The sequence below is a fragment of the Mytilus trossulus genome, chromosome 8, assembly GCF_036588685.1.
Source record: "Mytilus trossulus isolate FHL-02 chromosome 8, PNRI_Mtr1.1.1.hap1, whole genome shotgun sequence".
Classification (NCBI taxonomy): domain Eukaryota; kingdom Metazoa; phylum Mollusca; class Bivalvia; order Mytilida; family Mytilidae; genus Mytilus; species Mytilus trossulus.
In genome coordinates, this window is record NC_086380.1 from 15517187 (window position 1) to 15544743 (window position 27557).

At 32.6% G+C, this 27557-nt stretch overlaps 3 protein-coding genes across 3 annotated transcripts; all 3 read left to right on the forward strand.

The window, feature by feature from the left end:
• Positions 1–9334: 9334 nt before the first annotated feature.
• Positions 9335–10450, forward strand: LOC134727382 (protein mab-21-like 3). Its single transcript, XM_063591759.1, has one exon. The coding sequence runs from the start codon at positions 9335–9337 to the stop codon at positions 10448–10450; it is 1116 nt and encodes a 371-aa protein (XP_063447829.1).
• A 7456-nt stretch (positions 10451–17906) lies between these two features.
• LOC134727383 (protein mab-21-like 3) lies at positions 17907–19031 on the forward strand. The gene has a single exon (XM_063591760.1). It carries the CDS (start codon positions 17907–17909, stop codon positions 19029–19031), a length of 1125 nt encoding a protein of 374 aa, XP_063447830.1.
• A 5604-nt stretch (positions 19032–24635) lies between these two features.
• LOC134727384 (protein mab-21-like 3) lies at positions 24636–25907 on the forward strand. The gene has a single exon (XM_063591761.1). It carries the CDS (start codon positions 24636–24638, stop codon positions 25905–25907), a length of 1272 nt encoding a protein of 423 aa, XP_063447831.1.
• The last annotated feature ends 1650 nt before the right edge of the window (positions 25908–27557 follow it).

Here is a 27557-nt window from a genome sequence, read left to right on the forward strand (position 1 = left end):
AAATTTAAACAAAATTTCTTTCAGAAGTGGATACAAAAGATGATTGAAGGCACGAACACAACAAACGGAAAGTCATCCTCATGATTCTATTATCATTAAAAAAACACACTGAAGTGCATACAAATAGTCTTTATATGGGGCTATTATTTATGGATAAAATATAATTCAGAATTCTGGTCTCATACAATCAAGTCCTATACATAAATATATTCATATTTTCTATAGTGGTATTTGAATATAGTTCTATTTATATGACCATGTTTAAATTACGGTAGTTGACATATTTTCAATTTGAGAGGAAGGAGAAAGACATATGCGTTTTGTGTTTGTCCTTAACTTGAACCTTCCATACTTTATAAGTAAGTATGGGAGTATAAATCACCCCGAGGTTTTGGTGGGGTTCGTGTTGCCTATTCGTTTCTTTTCTATTTTGTGTCATGTGTTCTATTGTTTATCTGTTTGTCTTCTTTCATTTTAGACAGGCGTTGTTAGTTTATTTCGATGTATGAGTTTGACTATCCTTCTGGTATGTTTCATACCTCTTTTAGAATGACAGAATTTGTTCATAACGATGTATATATTTTGAAAATGTAATTACAATGATAGGTCACAGGGCATTTTCTCGAGATACAGTTTGTGACAAAATTTGGTATGGATTATACAGGAACAAAACATCATTATGTGATAATTAAGTAAACTCAATAATAGAATAATAAAACAGAATACGAGAGGATGACTATTAGACAATACTTTGAGAATATCAAAAGAAAAGATAGGGTCATCGATTTTTTTTCGATTAAAACATAAAATAGGGAAATTACATTTAGATCTTCAAAAATGCACTATTTCAGAATAACCTCCCCTTAAAATGCTAATTTAAAAACATTATAAATAAAGCATATATAATTAAAGTTTGTAACTTTATTGATATTTATAAGTTGAAACCTTATTTTTTTTTTTTTTTTAAATATCATTAGTTATTTGCATTTCTCATCAAACTGGCTAAATTGGTTGAAAACTTTGACCTTAGTTTCTCTGTTATTTACAATCAAAGATGACAAAGGACACCCATTCTACATTGAAACGATGACGTGTATATAACGAACCTTCGTGTTGTTTATTCTTTAGTTTTCTGTGTTGTGTCATGTGTACTATTGTTTTTCTGTTTGTCTTTTTCATTTTTAGCCATTGCGTTGTCAGTTTGTTTTAGATTTATGAGTTTGACTGTCCCTTTGGTATCTTTCGTCCCTCTTTTACAAGTGACTTTTATTTGTGAATCGAATATAATTTAGGAAATGCGGTCTCATATTCATCAATGTTAACATATTAAGTGTCTATTCATATTTCAACAGTGGTATATTGTCTTGGATATTTTCAAAATAGTTGATTTGCAAGTTGAAACAGGTTTTTATATTTTAGAGGAAGAGTATGTCCGTATTGTGTTTGTCAATAATCTTACCATCATCTTTAGTATTATGTAATTAAGTTAATTGATTTTAGGAAAATAAATTAATCCATACCCTGAAAATAGAAGATCCTTCGCAAATATTATTGTCTGTTTAGTGATCATTAGGACGTTATTCGGTCTCATCTCCTTATGCATTTCACCCTCTATGAAAACGTATGGGATCAGTAGTAAACCATATAACTTATAATATATATATTGAAAACGCCATTTAGGCCATAATGACCCGAATTATTTTTCTACTAGTATATGAAGATTACCTTTTTTCTCTATTTTTAACTTTTGAGTTTGCTCTTCACAATGTGATGATAACATATCATGTAAAAACGCAGATAAAAAGTGAAAATTCAACAATTATCATTATTGTATACATGCCAAAATGGATATTAATACAATGTTAAATAATTTTTATGAAGACAATATCAAAATGTCAAGAAAAAAACTAGCCAGAACGTCAATATTGTGACGCCTCTTGTGAATGACATTTTGCAGTACGTTCATGAAAGGAACAAACGTTTTCAAATACAGCCATTACATGTCGGGAGTTATTATTCGCACCTTAAAGTGTCTCGAGCAGATGAATTTGATTATAGTGTAGTTTTAGATGTAGGATCACCTTTCAGTTGGACTTCTGGAACACCGGCTTATTATAATTTCCGGGAAAACAGGGGAGTAGATGTTGTTGTGTCCTGTTAAATTGTTATACGATGATGACTGATGTTCCCATATTTTGACTATTTTATTGATTGTGACTGTTTATTTAACGCATCATGTAAATGTAACGGAATTTGATGAGACTGTTATTAAAGTGAGAGGGTTAGCGCTATAGAACCAGGTTTAATCCACCATTTTCTACATTTGAAAATGCCTGTACCAAGTCAGGAATATGACAGTTCTTGTCCATTCGTTTTTGATGCGTTTTGTTTTTTGATTTTGCCATGTGATTATGGACTTTCCAAATTTATTTTTGTGATTTTACTTTTTTTTTTTTTAAAACACCAATTCCTTTGTCTTCAGCACCAGTTGGGAAATGCTTAACTGGTATTCAAGGAACAATACCACACTGGAATAGAGATCGTTTAAATGAAGGTTCGGCTTGTTTGACAGTTGATGATCACATCATACCTATACGAGTTAAAAGTTGGTTTAAAGCACTAGTCAATGAAGCTATAAATCTACCACACATATGTCAGTTTGTCGACGCAAGACGATTATCCGATTCACCTGCGACTACATTTATAATTAGCCATCCTTACATTGTAGGAGATCAAGTTAGTGTAGATCGTGCACCTCTTATAAAATCACATGCTTCATTTCAACCAGAGTTTGGGTGGCCTCTTCCTGGAGCCAGATGGCCAACCAATACAAAGATTGAAAAGATAAAAGCTGAAGGAATACATTAAGTTGCTAAAGATCCATGTTACTGTTCTTTGTCATTTGTCATGTGCGAAAAGATATTGATAGATGGCATTGACTCGAATGTAACTTGCCGTAAAAAGAGTCAACGGATAATGAAAAAACTTGAGAAATGTGGTGTCCGAAAGGAACTAAACAAATAATTACTTCGTATCATCTTAAAAATATTCTTTTCTGGGAATGTGGAATACGCCCATCTGATGCAGAATGGACTAATGAACAGCTTTCTGTAAGAATTGAGTCCATGTGTTACTTGCTCATACAACATGTTCAGCGTGGCAACCTGCCTCTGTATTTCCATACAGGGGTCAATTTACTGGAGAATAAGGACACATCAAACTCATCGGACAAAATTAGTTAGAAGGCCAACCAAGTATAGAATTGACGAGCATTGAGGACCCAAAATTCCAAAAAGTTACATTCAGATATTCAACACTTTTTTATCGATTAACTTTCACTTTCACTTACAATTTTCGATGAATCTGATGAAAAGGAAAGTGAAAGTACAATGAACAATATGAATCGCCAATCACTTACAAATGCACAAAAGTTGGATCAACTGAAGGTATTGCTAATAAAGAATGAAAATAATAGGACTCACTATATACACTATCAATGGATTAACGAGAGGAAGCATGAGGTTTTAACAACATACAAACGATTCAACAAATACAAATGAACAATACTAATTGGACGGGTATCTCGATTGAAACATTATGAATGACATAAATAAAAACAAAAAAACAAAATTATATAAGTATATTGCATGAAGCACTAGGGTCAATAAGATGAGTCCTTACAAATTGAAGTCACGATGAAGCTACACATTAGAATTAATTCATTAAGTCAACAGATAAGATCATCAACACACAAACAAAGTTATTGAAAGAAATCCTTTCTATCAGAAAACGTCTTATCCGAGGTAGTCTGATTTTTTCCATGTACGATATCATTTTACAACATAAAAGTTTTATAACATTAGACATCTATTCCGTCCTTTCAAAAATAGGGTTGTAGAATATTTATTGCCATTTATATAAAAGCCTTCATCTGTAATACGTGAAAAGGTTTATATGCTGGATATACTTACTGAAAATTTAAAGACAAGAATAAAGGTTTAAATTTTTTTCTCGTCAATATGTATGAATTAAAATACCGAACTCCGGGGAAAATTCGTAAAGAAAGGTCCCTAATCACCTTGCAAAATCAAAAGCTCAAACACATCAAACGAATGGATAACTGTCATATGAGTGACTTGGTCTAGCCATTTTTTTTTATTTAGAAAATAGTGGATTAAAATCTGGTTTTATAGCTAACTTAACCTCATACTTGTATGACAGTTGCATTCAATTTCATTATCTAGACACCGATGTGTAAATAAAAAGAAACATACATAAAAGGTAAAAATGTCAAAATAGTGGTACATCAGTGAACATTGTGTTAATATTTAATCACTCTAACGTAGATGAAAAGCATTTGAGAGCTTCAAAAACAAATTTACAACGATGAGGCAATAAATGCGATGCATGAACTACAGTTTATAAAGTCTTTATTCCCATATCTAGAAAAGATATCGCATCGAGATACTCAGATCATTTATTGTTTTATAACAGATTGAAGAAAAGTGATATCAATTTTAACAAACATAGAAACAAGAGGCTCTGAAGAGCCTGTGTCGCGCACCTTGGTATATGTGAATATTAAACAAAGGAAGCAGATGGATTCATGACAAAATTGTGTTTTGGTGATGGTGATGTGTTTGTAAATCTTACTTTAAATCTTACTGTAAATAGTATTTCCTGCTGCTTACAATTATCTCTATCTATAATAATCTTGGCCACTTATTTTCAGTGGAAAATGTTAGTAAAAAACGACAGACGACGGACACCAAGTAATGAGAAAAGCTCACTTGCGAAGGGCCAGGTGAGCTTAAAATCACCCAAACGATAAAACACTATGACATTGAGGAGTGTTCAGTGAATAAGAGAATTTATTTTTCAATTGTTTATTAGATGCATATTACCCATCTGACATCATTGAAGACATAAGCTAAATGAAATCTAAGAGAAGAACGAACTCTTATAGTATCGAGATAAATACAGTTCGATTCTAAAAATGGAATGAATTACATTGATGGTTTAAGAAAGATAACATAAACGAGTAGCGGTTTTCCTGTTGGCAAAAAGACAAAATTAAACAACTAAGAACAATCTTTTTGTCAAACTTAGTAATTTATTCAAAAGTACTACTGCATGCATGTCAAACTTGTTCAATGTGAAATAAATATGTAAACCAGACTGTTTCAATGCGTTAGAAATACGCCGTTTGGTTTATTCTACATTTATTTCTTTTCAATGAAAATTCTTCTTAAGACGTTTTGAAAATTGAAAATTTGAAAATGCCTGTACCAAGTCAGGAATATGACAGTTCTTGTCCATTCGTTTTTGATGCGTTTTGTTATTTGATTTTGCCATGTATTATGGACTTTTCTAATTGATTTTCCTCTGAGTTCAGTATTTTTGTGATTTTACTTTTTTTACCTACTCTTCTATTTCTGTTCTTTTTCAGTATATCAAAAATGCATACACTTTGGACTTTAACATTATCAGCAATATAATAAAGTAAAAATAAGTCGAAAAAGGGTAGATATATTACATCAACACTAAACTTCATACAACATACATTTGACATAGGTTTAATAATTGCTAAAATTTCGTAACTGTATATTCATCTTTTATTGTACACATCATTGATATATAACCCATATATCTTGTTTTATTTTTCCAACCTTGAAAACTTGCCGATAACTATGACAAACACAAAGTATATCGTTCCGTAGATGTCTCTTGTTAGAGAAGCGCAAACAATAAAAAAACAAAAAAACTCTGTATGAGATACACAAATGTACATCGAATCATGTGATTATATAATGTCAACATAATATCCGTCGGAAAGTATGAACGTTATATGCACATTGTTTAACTTATCGAATAAAGTTGTGTCAGATGCAGTCCGTATATTCATACCCGGGATCACTTCTGGTACCATCACTTCTCAATTTATTATCCGTTTGTATGAAAAGCTACTGTCGTAAAATACAATTTGCATCTAGATTTTTTTTTCGGTTCGTATATTGCTTTGATGTCGTCATCGTCTTCGTCGTCCGAAGACACATTTGGTTTCTGGACAACTTCAATTTAAGTGAATAGATCTAAATTTTTAAAGAAGGTTCAATACCACAAAAAAGAAGGTTGGGATTATTTATGGGATGATGGTGCCAACCGTTTACGAAAAAGGAGTATAAAAGAAACATACTTTTTAGTTTCAGGATAATTTCTTGTGTATAATAATTTCAATTGCTCTGAAATTGTAATACAGCGTTTAATACCATAAGTAGAAGGCTAGGATTAATTTTGGGGTCATGGTACTAACAGTTTAGGAATGAAGGAACAACAAAGGGACAGAAAACAATCATGTTAACTTTGCAGTTTCCGGACAATTACTTGTGTGTAAGCTTTTGGATCTTACTGGCATTGTGCCACAAGGACCAATATCACAAATAAAGGGAAGACTGGGGTTAGGTTCGAGGATAATTGTCCCAAACATGCAGAAATAAGGGGCAAAAGAAATGGCAATTTTTTCTCTCTCTCTAATTTTCAGACAATATCTCGTGTTTAAGTGTATGGATCATGACTCATTACCACAAAGGAAAGACTGGAATTTGGTTTGATGGTTATTGGTTCTAGACTTAAAACAAAATGGTAGGGTCGGGTTCTAATTTTTTAACCGGGGGCAAATCTCTTTAATTTTTTTTAAATTTCTAATTTTTTAAAAGTTTCAAGAAGAAACCTTGAGTTGCACAGTATTGTGCATATGATTTGTAAAATCTTCGACCACGTTTACCTTGTGTCAGAAACCTATATAACGTCATTTCACAATTCAAATTCAGATAGTATCAAGCTTTAATATTATGTTCAAATTTGCACCAACTGTTCATGGTTCGACCTCTGCGGTCAGCGAAGCATTTTAAATGTATTACTACAAAACGAGCTGATGTGATTAAAAGTTCCTGTTCTTTTCTTCATATGGTGATCCAGGCCAGCATAGAGGTATCCAGGAGTGCCTGGACAAATTTGGTTGATTATAAATATAGAAAATCACTGAAGCGTAACTGGAACGCCCCCTTTTAAGCTCATCCATCGGGTCCGCCTTACAAAAAGTTCTTGATCCGCCAGTGCCCAGTTCTGCTTTTTGGACTATGAGTAAAAATCAGGCCTTCTCAATGCTATCAGTTTTCATGCTCATTGAGAAGTTTTAAAATTTTAATTCAGACTGGTCACATATGTGTAACACATTAGTTTGGATCTTCTTATGCCTGTGCAAACTAGCTACCTATTTTGTCTTGAATGACAATAAGTGCATATGGTATGAAGACCTCTCCTTCTTAACTTTAGTTCTGTGGTTATCTTCACTTGCCTCCCGTATTGTAGAACCCCAAATGCTTTAATATTCATATATTAAAGGAAAGATAGTTTAAGCTCGATTATTGCTTGCATGTTCTTTACTGTATAAAATGAAACGACATGTGACATATAAATTATCCAAAGTCATCAAAGCATGAATTGCAAGTCAGGTTGTGTAGGGCAAACTTTTTCTGTCAAAAACAAAAAGTGATAAAGTTGCATTGGTACATGATGTACGTGTTGTAGAGCACCCTTGATACTACCGCAGAGGGCGAACCCTGAACAGTTTGGGGTAAGTATGTATACAACATTTAAGCAAGACATCATTTTTTGATGAAATAAAGAAAATGTTGAATATCGGACCCTTTGGACCTCAATGTGGACCATTTCGATAACTTGCCCCAAAATACCAAAATCTCACAATTAACAACACGATGAGATTAAGCATGCCAAATTACCCCAAATATTCAATTGTTATTGAAATTCAAAAGAATTTATTTTTTCACATTTAGGACCCCACACTCTTGTTAAATCATGGACACAAAAGATAATAAACACAATCATGTATGTTTTCAGCCTACCAAAGAACCTCAACTTTAATTTTGGACCCTGTGGGCCAATTTAAAACCGGACCCAAAATAAAAAAATCTTACTTCAAAACCTCGTTGAAATTGGTCAAGAAGTGATTCATAAAAAAATATTAAAAAAGCATTGTTGTTTTTTTTATCCCTTTTTATCCCATTCTATTTCGATAGACATGATAGATGTACGTTTACAGCGATGAAGTGTCATTGCATTGGATAAATATATAACTGCACTTTAAATAAAGATGCTGATGAATTATGAAAAAAACTATGACATGCTTCTGCTTTGTAAATAGACCTATACTCGAAATCCAATGATAAAATTTGTGTGCACATGCGTATAATGACTACGGCAGAAACATGAATTTTATCAAATTGGTATTCATTTTAGAATATATTTCTTTAAACTAAAACAGTAACACTTTCAACTCTTAGATGATCCACATGTTGTTATATTATGACTACAATGTACTATATTTAAAATAAATATTAATTCTATTGAATTTAATGGATTGTTCAATCAAACTTTCCATCTCAAAGTCAGTACTATCAAACCCTTTTCTTACTTTAATCATTGTTTGAACAAGTCGGCTGAATTAGGAACTTATTGCATAAAGATGAATAACATTCATATACAGTGAAAATGCACCGCATATACAAATCTAATGAAATGCTCTACAGTGAAAATGAAAGTAAAAGTATCATTATTCAACAGTTAACATGATTCGCATAAAGATAGCATCATAGTGGAATTCAATACAATATGGACAAACTGAATAACAAAAGCTATTCTTCGTTATACAACATTAATAATTGCGTTGAAATTAATATTTTTCTTCAACTACATCTTTCCTGCTAGTCTTTAATCACCTGCACGATTTGTTCGTAAAACGTCCTAAATATTCACCTATTGCGGTATATATTTCACGTATGGATGGCTCTCGGAGCGATAAAAACCCGTTCCCATCTCTTACTTTGTCTAACTTGTTATTATAGATTATCGTTGATTATCTCAACGAGATTGATTTTCTCGCTTGAGCTGGTACAGCGAAAGTGAGAAAAGCAAGCGAGTTGAGATGACCAATGATAATCTGTTTATCGCTATTTTACCTATGACGACGTTGTCAATTTCAATGTCAATGTCGTTAGCAACGCCACGTGGCCTCCTTGGTTTCTAGCGATATTTTTTCCGTATCAAGCGAGAAGCATGATATGAAAATTATCACAAAACAAGATCAAAGGAAAATAGTATAATACATCATATGAGCCTAAATTACATCAGACTTATTTCAATATTTTAAAATCCCTTCATCTATGAAATTGATACCTGGTTATTTAAGAATGCAGAGGAAAAGCAATAATTTCACAATTGCTATCAAGGTTAACTTGTAAACATGAATAACATCATGTCGAATAAATTTTATAAAGACGACGTGAAAATTACAAATCTAGAAATTAAGCACAATGCTGATTTCGTGATTCCTCTTGTCAATAGCATTTTGCAGAACGTTCATGAATTAGACGAACGGTTTAAAACACAACCATTACATGTTGGTAGTTACTATTCTCGTCTAAAAGTTTCTCGTGCAGACGAGTTTGACTATAGCGTAGTGTTAGATGCAAGATCATCTCTCTCTTGGATTCATACAACGCCGGTTTATTATGGATATCATAGAAACAGAGAAGTGGATTGTACATCGATTCCACTGACAACACCACCAGTAGGAAAATGCTTAGCACTGGTTCCAGAACTGATACAAAGCTGGAAAAATGAAGGTTTAAATAACGGATCGGCATGCTTGTCAATTGATGGCAGTATTATTCCTTTAAAAGTTAAAAAATGGTTTAAGCAACTTGTCATTAAAGCTATAGATCAACTCGGATTACGGGACATCGTCAAAGTGCAAGGTTTACCCGAGTCTCCTGCAACTACTTTGACGATTTGCCATTCCAAAATTGCTGGAGGAACAATTAGCGTAGATCTCACACCCATAATCGAAGCAAAGCCTTCATTCATACCAAGGTTTTGTTGGCCTAGAGCGGGGGCAAAATGGCCATCCGATACCAAGATTCAGGAGATAAAAGGAATACATGTTGTTGCCAAAGATCCATATTATTGGTCTTTATCATTCGTTGCATGTGAAAAGAAATTGATAGCTGGAATCGATTCAGATGGATCTTGTCGTAAAAAGAGTCAACGCATTATGAAAAAACTTCGAGAAATGTGGTGTCCGAAAGAAACAAAACAGGAACTTACTTCGTACCATCTTAAAAATATTCTTTTCTGGGAATGTGAAAATCATCCAGATAATAAAGAATGGAATAAAGATCAGCTTGCTGTAAGAATTGAGTCCATGTGCCATCTACTCATACAACACATACGATGTGGCAACCTGCCTCTTTACTTCCATACAGGGGTCAATTTGTTTGAGAATAAGGACAAAGACGTTCTTGGCCAGGTTGCGCACAATATTTTAAGGTTTGTGATGGCGCCACACCATTGTTTAGATAAATACAGGTAGTGAATCTCTTATGTAATGTAGAGTCGTACCCCATATTTACATTATCTTATACTAGAATACTGTTTCTGAGAGAATGTTAAAAATGTTTTTTTTTGTATATTTATAAAAGAAACGTACACGTAGCATAAACTTGAATAAAATACATATAAGCGTATTCAAGTGTTCATGATCATTCGGTTCTTATGTGCACTTTTTGACTATTGTCATTACGAAATGATCAGTGATCACATACACTTTGTTAAAAGCAGGTGTTAAAAATTAAATTACAAATGTACTGAAATTTAAAAGGGAAAGTCCCTAATCAAACACAATATAAAAAGCTCAAACACATGAAAGGGATGGGTAACACTTGTCATATTTCTGACTTGTTACAGGCAATTTCATATTTAAAAAAAACGGTGGTTTAAACCTAATTTTATAGCTAGCTAACTCTATCACTTGTATGACGGTCACATCAAATTCCATTATACTGACAACAATGTGTGAACTAAAGAAACAGACATTATAGGTGAAAAGGTCAAAGTTACAGCAGTCAACAGCGTGTTATAATCTTAATCACTATAAAAACAAAGAAATATGTAACACAAAAAAGCAAACCAAAAAAGCACATTTGCAGAAATAAAAGATACGGAGTACTAAACGTTTTGCAACAGCACAATGATACAATAACGAGTTGGAGTACAGAGCTACGTCATCTGTACAGACTTGGGGTAATTGTAATTGTAATCGTTAATCAGCTGTAATTGATTACAATTTTTCCAGTAATCATTGTAATCATTAATCAGCCAAAAATCTGATTACATGTAATTTAATTTATTTAATCAATTACTTCTCAAATTACCCTGTAATCCTGATTACTTTATGATTACAATCTGATTACAATTACAAAAATCTTAAACTGTGTTTATGTTAAATAAATGAACCTTTTTGTTTTTCTTCTTTAATAGTTATTCAACATGTTAAGATAGTTTCATTTACTTTATAAATTATGTTAATTGTTTTGTATACTTCTGTAAAAAGTAAACTGTTACAGTATTGAAAAGTCATCATTAGCACAGGAAGAGACATACAATACAATTATACGACTCCCTTATTAAACGATATTGTACATTTATTCACAATTCAAAGATGTACATTATCTATTTGATAATAACTGTTATTTCCAAGGTATACTTTTCTCTAACCCTGAATTATAATCTTATGCTAATTTTGTGATTTTTGTCAACTTTTAATTGACAGGTAGGAAAACAATTAATGTTTGTTTTTATTGCAATTACCAATGCGTATAGCTGTAGGACAATATATATGATAAAAGATTAATTAGACAAGTGAAAACTTATCTAATTAGCACAAACTAAATCAATAGTTGGACACATATCTTGTTTAAAATAAGTAAATTTTTGTATGTATTTGGACTGGACATGTAAAATGCAATGATTTTTAGTACTTGTATTTTGTTTGCAATATGAATCACAATTCCATAAAATTTTACATAGTTTTTAACTGGTAACTTTAATATTACATCATAGTTTAACCTCCATAACCTGCACCTTTAAACACATATAAAGTCTGGAATAGGTTAGAGGACAAACAACATACTTTTTATAAAGTTATATTCAATTGAAGTCAAAATAATTCAGAGATCAATGATGATAAAGTATAATGGGTGATAACCAGTGACACAATGTTCATGTATGTATGTACAGTAAACTTTTGTGGTTTATTAAATAGATAAAGTTTGCAGTTAACATTTTATAATGTATCAAACAAATTCCTTTCTAAAAAATGCTATAGTTACAATGTATAGTAAACGTTTATTCATACACATCATTCAAAATGTGTGCTCTTTAAAAAAAATTCATTTGAATCAGATGTAATCATGATTACTTTGCCAATGTAATCATTAATTTAATCAGACACTTTCAGAAATGATGTAATGATTAATTTAATTTAATCGTACAAATGACAAAGTAATTGTAATTTAATCAATTACATTGAAAGTAATCGGACCCATCTCTGCATCTGTATAAAAAAACCACAAAAAAACATAAAGACAAAGACCATTATCAAAAATATGATTAACATGACTTAAGGATAGACCCTTTGAATTTTAAAAAATCGAAATGGGATGAAAAGATTATTGTCTTTAACCTGTGAAAATGAATTTGTATAATGGTCAAGCAATGGGTTCAAATGGAACAAATAAACTATGGACTTTATCTAGGATTTTAGGGGATTAGTGAAGAGTTGTTATAGGAAAATTTTGAAACAAAGCCGCAATTTTGCGCCTGTCCCAAGTCAGGAGCCTCTGGCCTTTGTTAGTCTTGCATTATTTTTATTTTTGTTTCTTGTGTACAATTTGGAAATTAGTATGACGTTCATTATCGCTGAACTAGTATATATTTGTTTAGGTGCCAGCTGAAGAACGCCTCCGGGTGCGGGAATTTTTCGCGAAATTGAAGACGTGTTGGTGACTTTCTGCTGTGGTTTTTTTCTATGGTCGGGTTGTTGTCTCTTTGACACATTCCCCATTTCCATGTCAATTTTAAGCTTTGAATATAACAAAATTTAACCATATATGTGACCAGCCATGATATTTTTAAGTAAATATAGGTACCAGGGTCAACATGAGTTTCTTGTATTTTATGAAGTATGCATAGATTTAAATCACTGATACCTTATTGCTAGATTCTTTAAAATAACAGAATAATGGTTAATTTGTTTATTTTCGATTTTATTAAAACACATTTTCATCTATAAAAGAGGGACGAAAGATACCAAAGGGAAAGTCAAACTCATAAATCTAAAACAAACTGACAACGCCATGGCTAAAAATGAAAAAGACAAACAGAAAAACAATAGTACACATGACACAACATAGAAAACCAAAGAATAAACAACACGAACCCCACCAAAAACTAGAGGTGATCTCAGGTGCTCCGGAAGGGTAAGCATATCCTGCTCCACATGTAGCACCCGTCGTGTTTCTTATGTGATTACAAATCCGGTAAATAGACTAATTCGGTAGGTCACATTCATGAAAAGGAAGGGGATTGAAGTTACGACGTAAGGAATATATCCGATATCATATGTGAAACGGTTATTTCATAACGGTCAATCAACACGTGATGGCGTCCGTAAAATTTACGAAAGGATGATTTCAATTTCATCATTTGGAACTCTTGGTTTAACAGCTTCCTTGTGAGCAGTAACCCTCTATCAAGAAAATCATGATAGGAAATGCAAGCACGGGAATATCGTATCAATTGGGAGATATATACCCCGTATGCAGGTGCTGCTGGAATGTTGCTACTTAGAAATGGAAAGTTCACAATTGGAAAGCTGTAATCATCTCTTTTGTCGTAAAATTTTGTTTTCAACCGACCCTCATGGTCAATTTCTAGGTGTAAGTCAAAATATGAAGCCGACTTAACTGTATCTGTATTATCCTTCATCTCCAATTCGATTGGATAGATGCGTTCCACATAGTCACCAAATTTTGAATTGCTTAGTGAAAGAACGTCATCTATATAGCGGAAAGTAGAGTTAAAGGATATTGCTAACTTCGTATCTTTCTTCCTCAGAAGTTCCCGCATGAAGTCAGCCTCATAATAATAAAGAAACGTTCAAATATGTTGTAAATCAAGAAATCAAGCATCTTGATAATATCGGTTTCAGAGAATTTTTTGTTTGAATCAGAGTGATTCTTTACAAAGTAGGATTTACCCCTCCCTAAGACAAGATACTTGTATTTACGTTGGCTATTCTTTTTTATGAAGCAAAGTAATACCAACTGTTTCAATTTGTCTTTTAGTTTGGAATGTGGAATACTTGTGTAAAGAGTAGAAAAGTCAAATGTTTTAATACTGTTACAAGATGAAAGAGAGTTAGATTGTATGTACTCTAAGAGATCTTTGGAATTTTTAAGTATCCACATCTAATTCACGCCACCACTTGAATAGGCAGTTTCACAATAACTTTGAAGCCCGTCTTTGATTGCTGATAAAATAGATGTTAATAATTTAGAAAGAGGTTTCGTAGAGCACTTGGAAGACCCAGCAATATACCGGTGTTTGTAAGGACACTTATGTAGTTTAGGTATCCAATACAGTGATGGAAGAAACAGTTCTCTACTTTGGTTGAAATACCAAAGGAACAAAGAACAGACCTATGATTATCCAGGATTTCCTCCTGGTTAGTGTCGTGAGGGTATATGTTGAGTTTCAAAGTGAATTGTCTATACCTATTTCGTTTATCAAGCAATTAATGTAATGACTTTTACAGACAAAAACGATGTTATTTGGGGCTTTGTCTGCGGGGACAACAACATATTTGTCATGGAGGTCGGATAGGTGTATAGCAGCATTTGAGTCTTTAAAGATTGACGTAGCATGGGCATGGATGGACCCATTCAGTGTCTTAATTCTGATTTGTATTAACGACCTCACTGCTTTAATAGTTGCTCAGTCATTTTGTGCTTTTTTAAGGTGAGGGGTTAAGTCTTGTTTTTTTAGGAATTTAAAATTCTGCTTAATAAATAATTAGATAACGGAAGTTTGTTTTTTCTAAATTACAAAAATAGCAAAAATGTAATCAAAATAATAATGAATTTAAAATATTCTTTCTTTCGTGATGATAACAACATCAATTCTAAGAAACGGCATATAAAGATACATAATAAAAATCAACGAGCTGTGTATCATTTAATATGCTTCTTAATGTTCATCTACTTTTTTTTTTTTTTATCGAAAATACATTTTGTACTTGTAACCTGACAAAGCGATTTATTCAAAGATCTGTTAATGCATAGTAAGATGAAAATTTAAACAGCATGATCACTAGTACTAGGGTACTTATGTAAAAGCTTTCAACAACACACACCTTTGTTTACGTGGTTTAAACACGGTCATAGATATAAAATAAAGCTGAATGAAATAAGGAATGGACATGGGATGAGACAATATAGCGATCCTTACGGGCATGTATATCTTGCTTGGTTTACATGTGCCGGTATATGTTCATATTTTCCCTAACGGTGTGAAAAAATGGGATTTAATTCAAAAACTAGGTGTCCATGCTGCAATCTTATTCGAAAAAGTAATAATGTTTCGATGGTGAACTGTATAAATCAATCACTTGAATGATTTTTTTTTCGAACTTTTATATTTTGTTATCTAGTATTTATGTAACTTGGCAATGCACAAGTCATGTTTTCTCTTGCTGTTTATGACGTCTTTACACTAAATCCATTGGATGTTGGATGTGTACGGGTTGATAGATATAGGAAGATGTGGTGTGAGTGCCAATGAGACAACTCTCCATCCAAACAACAATTCAAAAATTAAACCATTATAGGTTAAAGTACGGCCTTCAACACGGAGCCTTGGCTCACACCGAACAACAAGCTATAAAGGGCCCCAAAATAACTAGTGTAAAACCATTCAAACGGGAAAACCAACGGTCTAATCTATATAAACAAAACGAGAAACGAGAAACACGTATATATTACATAAACAAACGACAACTACTGTACATCAGATTCCTGACTTAGGACAGGTGCAAACATTTGCAGCGGGATTTAACGTTTTAATGGGCCCAAACCTTCTCCCTTTTTCTGAAACAATAGCATAACATCACAACATATAAAAACATACGATAAAATATCAATTGGCAGACTTAACTCAATCAAAAAACGTATGATTACACAATGAACGAATAAATTTGATCTTGATAGTTTATTTTTAGATGCATAACTGTTTTACTAGTTGTTAGTGGCTTTGAACTAACTGACAGATAACTGCGAACACTCTCAGATCTGTTCATTGTGTCTTTTTGTGTCGGGATGTATAAGTACCCGGCCACGTCAACTTGTGTCTTTTGTCAACTGATTTTTATAGTTTTTTCTTATATTGTACTGTTATACCACTGTCCCAGGTTAGGGGGAGGGTTGGGATCCAGCTAACATGTTAAACCCCGACATATTATTTATGTATGTGCCTGTCCCAAGTCAGGAGCCTGTAAATTCAGTGGTTGTCGTTTGTTTATGTGTTACATATATGTATTTCGTTCATATTTTTTTTACATAAATAAGGCCTTAATTTTCTCGTTTGAATTGTTTTACATTGTCTTATCGGGGCCTTTTATAGCTGACTAAGCGGTATGGGCTTTGTACATTGTTGAAGGCCGTATGGTGACCTATAGTTGCTACTGTCTGTGTCATTTTGGTCATTTGTGGATAGTTGTCTCATAGGCATTAATACCACATCTTCTTTTTTTATGTGTTTCTTTGTGAATACGTTTCCTATTTATTGTATTGTAGCCCTGCAATATTATGTTTTCATTTTAATGTTATATTTAACATTGCCATTAAAGTGCGAGGTTTGGCATGCCACAAAACCAGGGTCGACCCACCATTTTTTCTTTAAAAATGTCCTGTACCAAGTCAGGAAATTAGCAATTGTTTTATCATAGTTCGGTTATGTGTGTTAAATATTTTAACGTTGTGTTTCCGTTGTGTCGTTTGTTTTCTCTTATATTTGAGTGTGAATTCACATTACTATAAGACGTGTCACGGTACTTTTTTTTTTTTATCTCAAATGCATGTATTTGGTTTTGATGTTATAATCGTTATTCCAATCGAATTTTGTCTAATGCTTAGTCCGTTGCTGTGTGTGTTACATTTTAATATGGTGTCGTTGTTATTCTCTTATATTTAATGCGTTCCCCTCAGTTTTAGTTTGTTACCCCGATTTAGTTTTTTGTCCATTAATTTACGAGTTATGAATAGTGGTATATTACTGTTGCCTTTAGTTATCTTAACCCTAATAAAAGTACATCAACGCCAAAGTAATTGTCAGTTCAATGATCATTTTTAAGTAATGAACAGATAAAGTTGTAATAATTGTTTTGTATTTCATAAATTTGACTTCTCCTTTGACAATGAGCAAAACCCATGGTACCTTAATGCGTTTCTCTCGGTTTTAGTTTGTTATCCCGATTTTGTTTTTTGTCCATGGATTTATGAGTTTTGAACAGCGGTATACTACTGTTGCCTTTATTTACCTTATGAGCTATAAAAAAAGGCCCAGAGGACATCAAGTAATAAGATAAATGTTGCTATGAGTCTTTCGTGTAGTTTCAAGGAAAAAGGAAAGCGAAAAGAGCTGCCAATGCCCGTGTTGAAGGCTAAACTTTGACCTTTAATGGTTTACTTTTACAAATTGTTGCTTGGATTGAAGTTGTTTCAATCGCACTCATTCCACATTTTATTATATACATGATATCAAATTACATCAAACGTAATCCTTGAATTAGAATTTGTCAAATCATATATATAATACCTATTTCTATTTTTAATTTTGGATTTTGCTCTACACACTGTGATGATAACACAGTATGTCAGATTGTAGATAAAAAGCCTTAATTTCACAATTATCATTACTGTTTACATGTCAAAATGGAAATGAATACAATCTTAAATAGTTTTTATGAAGACAATGTTAAAATGTCAAGAAACGAAACAAGCCAAAACGTTAATTTTGTGACACCTCTTGTTCAAGACATTTTGCAGTATGTTCACGAAAGAGACAAAAGGTTTCAAATACAGCCATTAAATGTCGGGAGTTATTATTCCCACCTTAAAGTGTCTCGAGCAGACGAATTTGATTATAGCGTTGTGTTAGATGCAGGGTCGTTTATGAATTGGACACCCGGAACACCGGCTTATTATAATTTCAGTGAAAATATGGAAGTGGTTAAAACACCGATTCCATTGCCTTCATCACCCGTTGGGAAATGTCTTTTTCGCATTCCGGGAATAATAGAACATTGGAATATGGAGCGTTTAAATGAAGGACCAGCTTGTTTGACAATTGATGATCACATCATACCTATACGAGTTAAAAGAAGGTTTAAAGCACTCGTTAGTGAAGCTGTGAATCGACCACACATATGTCAGTATGTCGACGCAAGACGATTATCTGAGTCACCTGCTACTACACTGATAATACGCCATCCTTACCTAGTAGGAGATCAAATAAGTGTAGATCTTACACCTCTTATAAAATCACATGCTTCATTCAAACCAGAGTTTGGGTGGCCTCGCCCGGGTGCCAGATGGCCATCTCGTACAAAGATTGACGAGATATTAGCCGAAGGAATACACTTAGTTGCTAAAGATCCATTTTACTGGTCTTTGTCATTTGTCATGTGCGAAAAAAAGTTGGTGGGTGGAATTGACTCGAATGGAACTTGTCGTAAAATGAGTCAACGGATAATGAAAAAACTTCGAGAAATGTGGTGTCCAAAAGGAACGAAACAGGAACTTACTTCATATCATCTTAAAAATATTCTTTTCTGGGAATGTGAAAATCATCCATATGATTCAGAATGGGCTAATGACAAGCTTTCTGAAAGAATTGGGTCAATGTGTTACCGGCTCATAGAACACATACAATGTGACAACCTGCCTCTGTATTTCCATTCAGGGGTCAATTTGCTGGAGAATAAGGATAGAGAAGTTCTTGCCCAGGTGGAACAGAACATGATCAGGTTTTTGAATAATCCCGAACATTATCTATAATATAGCATGTTGTAAAACTTAAAACTTTTATATAATTTGAATAAGTCTAATATGATATTTGTACGTTCTGTTTTATCGAGCACTTCTTCGGAGAAAATATCAAAATTATATCTTGATAATGTCTTCTTTCCATGTTAAATAATAACAGTACAACACAATAAAACCAACAAATAAGTATACTAGTCCTCTTTTAATGACAAATATAACGTTGTACATCCAATAATCCCGTTATTATATGAATAAAACATTTCTTAGAATGTCTCACCAAACTGCAGTTCATTTGATAAGTATGCAATTTAAAAAAAATGCATTATCTGTCTTTCTTTCTTTTGATTTTAACATCAAAGTTATCGAAAATATCTGCCGTCATTACTTTGGAGACCCAAACTCTATATAGAGAACGATATATAGCTTGATCATCCAGATGTTCGACTAAATTTTTTTATAAAGTGTTGACATCCATTCTTTCTTCAGTCAAATACTGCATTCAAACATTTTTTGATTAGATATATTCAACCAGTGGTGTCAGTCCCTCATGTCGACTCTAACAAAATTGGAAATTTAATGATTAATTTTCGATCACAATCTCTGCCATTTTGCAGGATTTTTTTTAAATTATTTTTCTACGCTTTATATTTTTCATACTACTATTTTTCATGCTCTAAAGGACTACCAACTTACAAATCTCATTAGGCAGAGCTAAAAATGTGAATCGTACATATATTTTGTTTTTGTTTTGGAAAATAATAATTCGTATTTTGTGAACAATCACACATATTCTATCAGACAAAAACATACTGAATATGACGATATCAAAATCCCTACTTTCTAATCTGTCATTGTCCTCGAATGAAGCAGAATCCTTTCTTAATCTCATAAAAGACAAAAAGAAGAGCATCTTGCGAAATCCGTTAATTTGACCTAGATATATTGATGATATCTTTTTAAAGAATACCCAATATTTTTCATTCAGTACTTACATTAAGAATACTAGCGATAATAGAATAACGGCTTCATACTCTGATCTTTTTCTCTATTTTGACACACTCGGTCGACTTTACACTAAACATATGACAATCAGGATTATTCAACTTCCTTATTATCAATTTCTCATTTTTTTGTAGTAACATGTCCTCTGTCCTATCGTATTGTGTTTACATTAATACATAACGTGACCTATTCCCAAATATGACCGTTTTGTCACAGAAGAGTCTTCAACACAAAGCCTTTGCTCACACCGACCAGCAGACTATGAAAAGCCCCAAAATGACAAATGTATAGCAAATCAGACAGGAATACAATTGCTAAATCTAGATAAAAACTAAAACAATTATGAACCACACGACAACCACTGTATAACAGGCTTCTGACTTAGAACAGGTGCATAAATGCAACGGGTTCAAACGTTTTAACAAGCGTCAAAATTTTGAAAACAACACGTTAAATAATCTATTACGTCTGAAGTGCTTTTCTGCATGTGCCTTACTAAGCCAAATATTCGAAATTCGAAGATGTATAAGTACCGAAACCGTTGAAGACCTATCAAAAATGCCTATAATAAATAACCAAATTCGCCTGAGAAAGTTGAAACCTTCACCACTCTCACTTCAGTTAGTACTGTTAATAAAGAAATAAAGATTAACATTATGAAGAAGTAAATAAAATGGCTTAACTCGATCAAAAAAACATTTTAACAAAAACAGGTAAACATACATTGAACGAATGAGTTTGAGATATGAGAAAATATCAATACAATTTATATAAAAAAGGCTCAAATCTTAATTGATTAAGATTGTCAGTTTTACTATCGAATGTCGGTGGTTTTTGCCAGGCACGCAAGCTTCCTCCACCAATAAATAAAGACAACAGTAGTCTACAGATATTCGAAAACCATAAATCGATAGAGAATAAAAAAACAAATTGGGGTTTCAAACTAAAACTGAGGGAAACGCATCAAATATAAGAGGAGAACTACGACACAGCAGAAACACAACATTAAAATGTAACAGAAACGAATTATAATATAACAATGGCAATTTTCTTGGCACAGGCCATTTTATAATAAAAAATGGTGGGTTGAATCTGGTTTAAAACATTTACAGCAACAATATAGCCCAAATGCAGTACGTAAAGAGTAAACTCACAAAAAAAACGAACTCCGAGGAAAAGTCAATACGGAGAGTCCATAGAATCAGACAAATACTGAATTGAAGTACTTTCATTGTTGTGCAGAAAGGGAGATAAGCTGTTCATCCTTTGTAATAATAAACATATAAACATAACATGAACTTCGCCGTGGTACTTGACCAGTCTAAGGTATTGTTGTTTTACGTTTAAAAAAAAAAAAGTTTTATAATGTAAACACATGTATGTATATGTTTATTAATAATTGTCATTTGATGATAGTTTTCAGATATTATCATACAAGCTAGAGGTTTGGTTAGCCATCAAATCAGGTTCAACCCGCTATTTTTCTTAAAATGTCAGAACCAAGTCGGGAATGTGACAGTTTTTATCTCAATTAATAAAATTGAGAATGGAAATGGGGAATGTGTCAAAGAGACGGCAACCCGACCAAAGAAAAAACAACAGCAAAAGGTCACCAACAGGTCTTCAATGTAGCGAGAAATTCCGGCACCCGGAGGCGTCCTTCAGTTGGCCCCTAAACAAATATATACTAGTTCAGTGGTAATGAACGCCATACTAATTTCCAAATTGTACACAAGAAACCAAAATTAAAATAATACAAGAATAACAAAAGCCAGAGGCTCCTGACTTGGGACAGGCGCAAAAATGCGGCGGGGTTAAACATGTTTGCGAGATCTCAACCCTCCCCCTATACCTCTAGCCACTGTATAAAAGTAAACGCATAACAATCTCAACCCTCCCCCTATACCTCTAGTCAATGTAGAAAAGTAAACGCATAACAATACGCACATTAAAATTCAGTTCAAGAGAAGTCTCAGTCTGATTTCAGAAGAGAATTAGTCCTTTTTTTATATATATGGCGTTTGTTTTTTGTAGCAATTTTTTTTTTCAATTGTTCTTTTTTCTCTCTCTTATAGCTGATGAGTTTTAAACGTTTTTAGTTTTTAACCATGATCTGTTTTTCATTTATTTAAATTATGACTATTGGACAATAGTAATTGCCTTTATTTATAGAGACGTATACAATTTTAAAAGAGATCTGCATAAAGGTAAAACAGGCACACCATAAATTCAATGTTTAAAGTCGATATAAGAGATAAAAGGTAAAACAAATGTGTGGTTGTTTCACTCTATTGTTACGATTTGTCAATGCAAATTCTTGAGACGACGCTTGGTATTTGTATTCTGTTTAGATTCTTTCATATTTGTTTTAAATACATTACATACTTCCGAAACTTTATCAATTATACAAGTTCAAACAAGATGTTAAAATGGGATAGATGTAGATATATCAAATTTTAATTTGATACAACATCTATTAAGAATATTCGCTTAAATTTCATAACTGTATTATTATGTTATTTTACACATCATTGTTATATATCCTTGATGTTTCGTTTTATGTTTCTTATTTTTTGAAAACTTGCCAATAAAAATGGTAAACAGACATTCTCCTGTCTACGTGGATGTCTCGTGTGATTTAAGCATGAAAGGGAAAATAAAACTCTGAATAATTGTAATTCTAATATATGAGAAGATATATTACGGATTAAGACATATTAGATCATATAACAAAGTTTGAACACCTCGGGAAAACCAAAATATGATGAAATGGAAAATTTTCAAACTTAAAAAACAAATATTTTTTTTCCCTTTGTAAAAGCGTAGCATAAAAACAAAATGTAAATTCCACTTGATAAACATGATAAAGGCTTGACTCATCAAAAAGATTAAAAAAAAACACATCAACAAATATAAGAAAAAAGACTAAAGTACCAATACTAAAACGTACCCGCAGTTAGACTTTTTCATTAATCGAAAACTTACGGACAACGCATTGGCTAAAAAAGAAAGAGACAAACAGACAAATAATAGTTCATAAGACACAATACATAAAACTAAAGACTAAGCAACACGAGCCCCAACATATAAAGTGGCATAAAGGTACTCCGGAATGGAAAATATATCCTTCTCCACATATGAAACTCGTCATGTTACTCGTATTATTACAGAAGAGGTGAATTATGTAGCAGTAGTTTCCTTAAAAAAAATTACCATCCCCTTTTCTTGCTTTCTTGCAACATTAAGCTTATTGTTTGTGTCATAAATGTGCATATGTATGTAATCAGAATCTTCCATAGATTTTAAATCCAGTGTATAAAATGGTAAAATGCAGATTCTTTTAGATGAATCCATGGCAAGAATCTGCATTTATTTGTTACAAAATATGGCACAAAGGGGGGAAAAGATGAAAAAAAATACCAAAATTTGACCAAAAGTAGATTTTCAACTGCTTGAAGTCATACCTTTTCTGAAACGGTGTACATATATCTTTCAATAAATCTAATGAATATCAGACATCTTTCAGCTTTTTTTTGTGAAATTGCTTAAAACATTTCGTGTAGTAAAAAACTGTTTGTTAACATTACATTATTTTCTGGACCGATGCGGGTCTAGCTATGAAATCTTGGAGTACGTTCATAATTTAGACAGACGCTTTAAAAAACAACCATTTTATGTTGGAAGCTTTTATACTGATCTTAAAGTGTCTCGAGCAGATGAGTTTGATTTTTGTGTAATTTTGGATGTAGGATCAACTCTCGATTGGACGCATAGTCCGTATCCTTTTTATGGAATTCAAAGAAATAAAGAAATAGCTCGTACATCGACACAAGTGCGTTGTCCTCCAATTGACAACGGTGTACATATATCTTTCAATAAATCTAATGAATATCAGACATCTTTCAGCTATTTTTTGTGAAATTGCTTAAAACATTTCGTGTAGTAAAAAACTGTTTGTTAACATTACATTATTTTCTGGACCGATGCGGGTCTAGCTATGAAAATACAGAGTGTTTAACAGAGAATAGCCCATAACACATGTATAAAATAATCTTCATATTCGTATAAACCATCTTGAAGGCTGTCTAAAAATGAATTTTAATACACAATACCTTTCATATGTGAAAAATCCACCAAAATGCAAGCCCGGGAATAACTTATCAATTGAAAGATGGTATGCCTGTCATAAAACCGTTTTCATCACTAGGAGTACAACAATAGATGCCTGAAACACTTATTTTTTAGTATTTTGATTGATTGAGTTCTGGTTCTGCGTACGATAACCGTACTTCACATTCATATGACCACAGGCTTGATATATTTGATGATGAGTTTGCTTGTGTATTAAAGAATAAGCCTTAATCTTGTCCATCATATACTGTGGGAAATTTTATATCTAATTGAAAAGAATTTATCTATAAATATGTAAAAGAGTAAACGATACAACAACGACAAATGACACCATTGTAGACAAAGTTACACCAGACCTATTGTTAGATATGAAACTTACTCTGTCAGTTTTTATATCGGGAACACGATACCATATTCTATTATACAAGAATGAAGACATAAAAACATTCATTTCACAATTGTCATTAACATTTACCTGTAAAGATGGATAATATAATGTTAAATAAATTTTACAAAGACAAAGTGATGATTACAACACACAATATAAGAGAAAACGCAGCTTTTGTGAATTCCATTGTCAGAGAAATCTTGGAGTACGTTCATAATTTAGACAGACGCTTTAAAAAACAACCATTTTATGTTGGAAGCTTTTATACTGATCTTAAAGTGTCTCGAGCAGATGAGTTTGATTTTTGTGTAATTTTGGATGTAGGATCAACTCTCGATTGGACGCATAGTCCGTATCCTTTTTATGGAATTCAAAGAAATAAAGAAATAGCTCGTACATCGACACAAGTGCGTTGTCCTCCAATTGAAAACAAATCTACACAGATCCCAGAACATATACAAAATTCAAATAGTACACGTATTAGTGAAGGATTGGCTTGCCATAAATGTCATAGAAAAATGGAAGTAGCTAGAACATTGACACAACAGCCTTGTCCCCCAGCTGGAAAAACCTTTGTACGGATACCAGGTCAAATACCCAATTGGAACAATGAACGTTTAAATGACGGTCTGGCCTGTTTGACAATTGATGAATACCTAATATCTTTAAATGTTAAAAGATGGTTTAAAGCACTCGTCAGTGAAGCATTTGTGATACCTAGAATACGCCAATATGTCAACGTGGATAGATTATCCGATTCACCTGCAACTACATTGATGATTAAACATCCAACTACAGACGAAAAGATAAGCGTCGATCTTGCACCTCTCATTGAAGGACACATTCCTTTCAGCATAGCGTTTGGTTGGCCCAGACCAGGAGCAAGATGGCCAACCTGTACAAAGATTCAAGAGATAAAAACTGAAGGAATACACTTAGTTGCTAAAGATCCAGAGTACTGGTCTCTGTCGTTCGTCATATGTGAACAGAAACTGCTAGATGGTGCCGACTTGGGTGGAACCTGTCGTAAAAAAAGTCAACGCATTTTGAAAAAACTTAGAGAAATGTGGTGTTCGCAAGGATCAAGACAAGAATTTACTTCGTACCATCTCAAAAATATTCTTTTCTGGGAATGTGAAATTCATCCAGATGATTCGGAATGGACTGATGAAAAACTTTCTTTAAGAGTTGCTTCAATGTGTTACAGTATCATTTATCACATACTAAGAGGCAATCTGCCTCTCTATTTCCATACGAGGATCAATTTGTTGGAAAAAAAGGACTGGAATGCTCTACGCAAGGTTGTACAGAACATTTTTAGGTTTTTGAAAAATCCAGATCAGTTTTTGGTTCCAAATATGTTGTGAAACTTTTGAAGGCATAAGATTCAAGACTTTTATGATTTAAGCTATCTTATGAAAAATGCATTGTCATTTGCCTTGAGTATAATACTTCTAAGTGAATGTTGGTGTTTATTTAGATTTTTTAGTAGTATTTTAATGACACAAAAACACTCAATTACGAAAACACCAAGTATCGTTTGCTAGAGTTCCTTGTTTCGGTATGTACAATTTTGTAACATTTATTTTACACATAAGAAGCCATTAATGCTGCAGATACTCGGAAGTGGATGTTTCAAATACTTTAAATGTAACATTCAATATTAAATTCTCTGTTTAATTGTTCTACCATGAAAAACACTATATATATTCTCTTTTTCAGTCCTTTTTTATCTTCTGTAAAGTAAAATAGTAGAATAGTTTATAAATCACCTGCTTAAAAGGATTCAACATGTTATTCATTACTTCTTGATATACGCACGTAACAATGTTTCCAAAACATATATACAGCAAAAACAGCTTCTAAAAAACCGTTAAAAGAGGTCATTCTAACATTTAAGTAAGACGATAGTTGTTTCTTTATGATGAAGGCATTGTGAGTCTTTTGAAGACGAAACGCGCGTCTGGCGTATATACACAATTTAGTCCTGGTTTCTATGGTGAATTTATTCTAAATTTCAGATGACGATAAACAATAAAAGAGTTATCCTTTTGGGTTTTTTTTTTGCATCTTTAACGACAGTTTTTTTACATTCTTTTCAAGTGTAAGAGCTTTGGAATTGTCTTTTGAGAAAAATACTTTCCATTTTAGTTTTCTCTGGAGTTTGGTTTTGATGTTAAATTACATTTCAATTTAACTATGATGTGCCATGCAACAAGGCACAATTTGCTCTCCTTAAAATTACAATTTGTGGATTGCAAAGTGTACATTTTAGAAAAGTCAAATACAGAAACAAAACTCAATGCATAAGTGTTAGATATATTTTGAAACAACAAATATTCCTTCGATGTTTTTACTACAATAATACAAATGAGTCCCACGATTGAGCAACAATATTATAATTAATACATTCATGACTTCAAGAGTTAATTATCTGAAGGCAACTAAGTGATAAAAAAAACAAGACATCTTACTTGCCTTTTTTTTAAATTTTTATTCATCTTTGACAACCTTTGTGTAAAATACTGCTGTTTATTCATAATTCATGTGTTGTCAATAACTTCACTTCCTTCATAGTGGACTAATGTCAAGCTTTCCCTACGATTTTAGTCAATTTGTTTTCTTATGATTCAACTCAAACCGCAAAGTAAACTGACCTTATACTTCCATACAGGGATATCTATTTGCTGGAGAATAAAGACAAAAAATGTTCAAGGTCATGTTGAACAGAACATTTGTAATTTTTTGAAAAACCTAGAACATTACATTACATCAAATGGTTCACTGCTGTATCGCAACAATTGATATAAGATTTAAATGTTGCAACTGGTCTTTTCATTGTACAATTAAGACACAAATGAAATGAAACATGAAATAAACATTTTGCTTAAGGTAGACTATGGAAATAATTTTATTCGATAGAATTGATTAATAATTGGCTAGATCATACTGTTTTTTCTTCAAAAAATATAATAGAAAGGGCCACGGGATTTCCTCTACGTTACGGGTTCTGCAAG

Bases quoted from the DNA above. Each gene is read 5' to 3' on its own strand.
- LOC134727382 (XM_063591759.1), top strand. From the start codon at position 9,335: ATGTCGAATAAATTTTATAAAGACGACGTGAAAATTACAAATCTAGAA.
- LOC134727383 (XM_063591760.1), top strand. From the start codon at position 17,907: ATGGAAATGAATACAATCTTAAATAGTTTTTATGAAGACAATGTTAAA.
- LOC134727384 (XM_063591761.1), top strand. From the start codon at position 24,636: ATGGATAATATAATGTTAAATAAATTTTACAAAGACAAAGTGATGATT.